This window comes from Atta cephalotes, assembly GCF_000143395.1.
Source record: "Atta cephalotes unplaced genomic scaffold scaffold00054, whole genome shotgun sequence".
Lineage (NCBI taxonomy): Eukaryota > Metazoa > Arthropoda > Insecta > Hymenoptera > Formicidae > Atta > Atta cephalotes.
In genome coordinates this window covers 1,415,482-1,419,699 of record NW_012130118.1, presented here as the reverse complement: position 1 = coordinate 1,419,699, position 4,218 = coordinate 1,415,482, and the positions used below count along the sequence as shown (strand labels likewise).

The window sequence follows — 4,218 nt, the reverse complement described above, 5'->3', positions numbered from 1 at the left end:
ACACACACACACACACACACACACACACACTACACACACACACACACACACACACACACACACACACACACACACACACACTTCATTTATATATATATATATATACTTTGTTGACCGATATAGAGAATCAATTTTTCTTAAGAAAAAAAGAGTATATATCTTTCATAAACTTCCACAATTTGTTTAACATTAAATAAATATCTTTATATAATTAATTCTTAAATCATAACTATAATAAAATATTGTTTTGCAATTAACAAAAAATATATTTTATCATCCATTTACTTTTTATAACTTTGTTAAAAAAACTTCCTATTTTTAATTTTTTTTAGATTTTATTAATTTTAATACTTAAATTCCAAATTGTGAATACCAAGAACAGAATTTATAAATACATTTTTTATTTAAAGTAATTTTCCAAACAATTTATCTTTCTAAAAGCTTTTTACTTTTATCTTAAAACACAATCTTTTGTATATATGTCACATTAGACTATATAATATATAAGAAATAACGATACCTTCAAATACGCCATTGTGAGCAGCGGCAACAAAGTGAAGGGCACAAGGTACAATAAGGCAGGCTGTGCAGCTTTGAACACCTCAGAGCTTACAGTGGCGGTGAGTAGACCAAGAAAATAACCAATCAAAGAGCAATGAAAATAACTAATTCGGCTGAAGTGGCGCGGTGGTGGTACTCCAGTTTCACAGCCGCCGGGTAAAAGCTGAGTCTTTTTGTACGCATCGTATCGCAGAACAAAACAGAGCAATAGACCCGGCATGACAATATCGCCAAGGCCCAACATTGAAAAATGTCCCGCTTGATGTATCGATGGAAAAACTAATTTTCCAGGTAAAGGTAATTTCGGCGCAGCTCTCGCCACACCGCCTAAGTGTAATCTTCTAGCCACAAGACTTACTGGATTATCTGCAGGCCTAGTTGCTACCTATGATAGTAATAAAAAAAATAAATTATATATATTTTATATTATTATTATATATGTGATACTCTGTGCCGAAAATAATCTCTAATAGTACATACATAATAGTAGACACATTGTACAATTCCGTTTACTCTTATCTTACAATGCATCATCATAAAAAAAATACTGCATGCAAAATGACATTATAAATTTATTTGAAAAGAATATGTACAATATGTTCTTTATTGTAAATAATGCCTTGATAAGATTTAATATTTAATAAAACTTACCTTAACCATTACATTTGTGCTGAATATGTAGGACGAAAAGAAAACCCAGAAGACATCATAAATCAGCAGTCCGGTTAATAACAATGTGGATACCTTGAGACTAGGTAATCGAACAAATGCAATAAACGCCACGCACAGGCCCATACCCATTGCATCCATCAGCAGCCAATGTCCAGTCAAAACCCAGATGCATACTATACTCACACTGAGCGAAAATGAGAGTAATTCCGCACCCGTAAATCTTCCACAGACACCGAAAGATATTTTGTTACCATCAGAACACGGTCTAATGATATACTGACACATGGGCAATAACAGAAACGCCAATGCAACTGTAGCTATAACTGTAAAAAAACAATAATAAATATAATAAATAATTTATGATGAAGTAGACCCATATCAAGTGCTTTACATCATTGGATGCTTTCCAATTGTCAAAAATCATTAGACACTTTTGTGCACACAGTGACACAAGTTGTGTTTCAATTACTATAATCGTCGACACAATACTACACATCCGATATAGTACTTAGCTTGAGAGCTACTAGTCGGCTAAGTAAGCTTGTCTTTTTTAGTGACAATTACATATTACTAATCGTAATAGTTATGAGACTGGAAGTCTCGGGACCTCTGAACTGAAGAAATTAAATGGCCAATATTTTCGTCTTTTTTCATTCTATACAGGCGGAAAAACCTATATTTACTCTAATTCTATCTGAAACTGTGCACAATGTACACATTCTGTTCTAATAGAGTCGTGCACAATACTTTGTGAATTCTTGTATGAACATTTATATTAAGATGCATCAATGCAATTGAAAAGCACCCAATATATAATAATGCTTATTTCAAGTTAATGGTTTGTTATCAAACGTACTGGCAGTACAAATTGCAAGAAGCATCTGCATACTGTCAAAAAAGAAAAACATGATGAGTAGAGAAATGGAAGCACCAAGAGGTAGACAGAGAGCATGCATCGTATCGAGAGTCTGAACTCTTCCTCCATTAATGCAGTCCGGATTACCGGCGCTACTATTACTAGTAATCCCAGTCAATAAATTACTACGTTCCTTCTCCTTTTCTCTTTCCCTTGCCTCTTGCTCCATGTTTAGAGATCGGAAACTACCGTAAACTATCAGTAGAATTGATATTAGGAAAGTGGATATCCTAGATGAATCCATTATAGAATAAGCCCTGTAACGAGTCACAATAATATGATTGATATGTAACTAGCAAAAAGAATTACACACATACATACATACACACATATACACACACACATACATACACACACATACACATATATATATATATATATATATATATATATATATATAAATATCAATGAAAGATAAGACATGCACTAACCACTGGTAGTCAACTTGATACGTGGCCATGTTTAAGAATGCCTGGCCTCAGCACTCAAGCGCTATGCGACAACACCTCCTGACATTTAGATGTCCGTTGTTCAAGTGCTTTTTATTTGCACTAATCCTATATCAGAGATCATCTGCTACTAGAAAAGGAAGAGAGTGAACAATGTTAACTCTGACTGATCAATCTATGTTCATTACGACAAGGCTGTCAAAGAAAACTGAAATCGTAAACACGCGTGAAGCATACCTGGTATTCCTCGAGTATAACATTATTGGCGAATGGAATTAGGCCTGTGGAAGCCTCGGGTCACCACCTTAGCGGCGCAATGTAAAGAAATAAAAAAGATTCTAGCGTGAGGATTCTTACAGTGTGGACGGCGAGCGGATCGAGGACAAGCTCGGTGCAGCGAGACGAATTAACTCAATCAACGACATCGCGAAAAATTCGGTCTAGCGTAATACCATCGCGTGGCTAGGAGGCAATCGTCGTAGCGTGACTGCCTCCGCGTCGAATTCTGGCATCTCTCGTGATCGCATCCACTTTCCAACTTTCGCCCGTAAAGATGCGCTGCGTCTGCGTGCGTGGCGTAGTAGCGAAATGAACGCCAGCCGAAAAGAATGCAAACGAGAAAAGGGGCCGATGACGGAGATAATCGACGACGTGTAAAGATCGACTCGTCCAGGACGCGACGGGATGGGACGCGACTGGACGCGACGTGCGACGCCGCGACCGTGTTGGGACGATTGGAACGCCGAAGCACGAAGCACTGCGTGCGCGCCCGCTCTCTCTCTCTCTCTCTCTCTCTCTCTCCCTTCACGCGCACGTAGCGTAGCACAGCTGATCGCAGCTATTTACGCAACCGAGCGCCGCGCGGCCGCTCCCGTGCGGACGGAACGCAATGCCGTTCGTATCGCACCATGGACGTTCACCATTTTGGTAAACACTCGGGTCACGTGATCCCCCGCTGGCCCCTAAGAGATTTGCTACTCCCTTTACTCCAGAAAACCGCTCGTGCTCGCGCTCGACGCTCGACGCTCGCCTTGCGACCGAAATCTCGTCTCACGTCTGCACGATACGCGACGCAGCTCTCGCCTGGGCGATCCAAAGTTTGGGCCCGCCGCAGAACTTCACATCACCTCATCGGCCTACCGTGAGCAGTCGTACAAGCGACAACGGGACCGTAATAAGTACGACACGCTGAGCTGAGTCTATCTATCGGCGGCGCGCGGTCGCGATTACGACGTCACGACCACCGGGCATCACACTCTACACTCAACTCTATTCACTCTATCGCCGACCGCCGGACCGCGGTGAGATTGGTGAGAAAATTGAAAAGTGTTGAGAACTACTGCGCGCGGGTCAACCACTGCTCGAGGCTCGAGCTCAAGCGAGCGCAAGTTTGTCTGCTGCCGCAAGTACGTCTACCGGGTGTTTAAAAAACGTGTTATCCGTATGTCTTACAAGCGTACGATTGCGAGAGATCGCGACCAATTCATCTGATACTTAGGAGAAATGAAAACGTTTCAGCTACTTATTTTTTTGCAGCTTTCATTACCGAAATATTTACAGCCCTAAGATGTCCGCTTAATTATCTCATTTATTCTTATGTATCGATCTAATTAAGAATTA

The 4,218-nt window shown here is 40.3% G+C and overlaps 1 protein-coding gene across 1 annotated transcript in view; it reads right to left on the bottom strand.

Annotated features, from left to right (window-relative positions):
* Window positions 1-2,609, bottom strand: part of LOC105623197 (signal peptide peptidase-like 3) — a 3,003-nt gene extending 394 nt beyond the window's left edge. Inside the window, exons 1-4 of the mRNA XM_012204597.1 lie at window positions 2,581-2,609; window positions 2,090-2,406; window positions 1,213-1,556; window positions 521-946 (exon numbers count right to left, since the gene is read on the bottom strand). Of these exons, the coding sequence (XP_012059987.1) occupies window positions 521-946; window positions 1,213-1,556; window positions 2,090-2,406; window positions 2,581-2,609 (1,116 nt within the window). The remainder of the gene's footprint in view (window positions 1-520; window positions 947-1,212; window positions 1,557-2,089; window positions 2,407-2,580) is intronic.
* Between the last annotated feature and the right edge of the window lie 1,609 nt (window positions 2,610-4,218).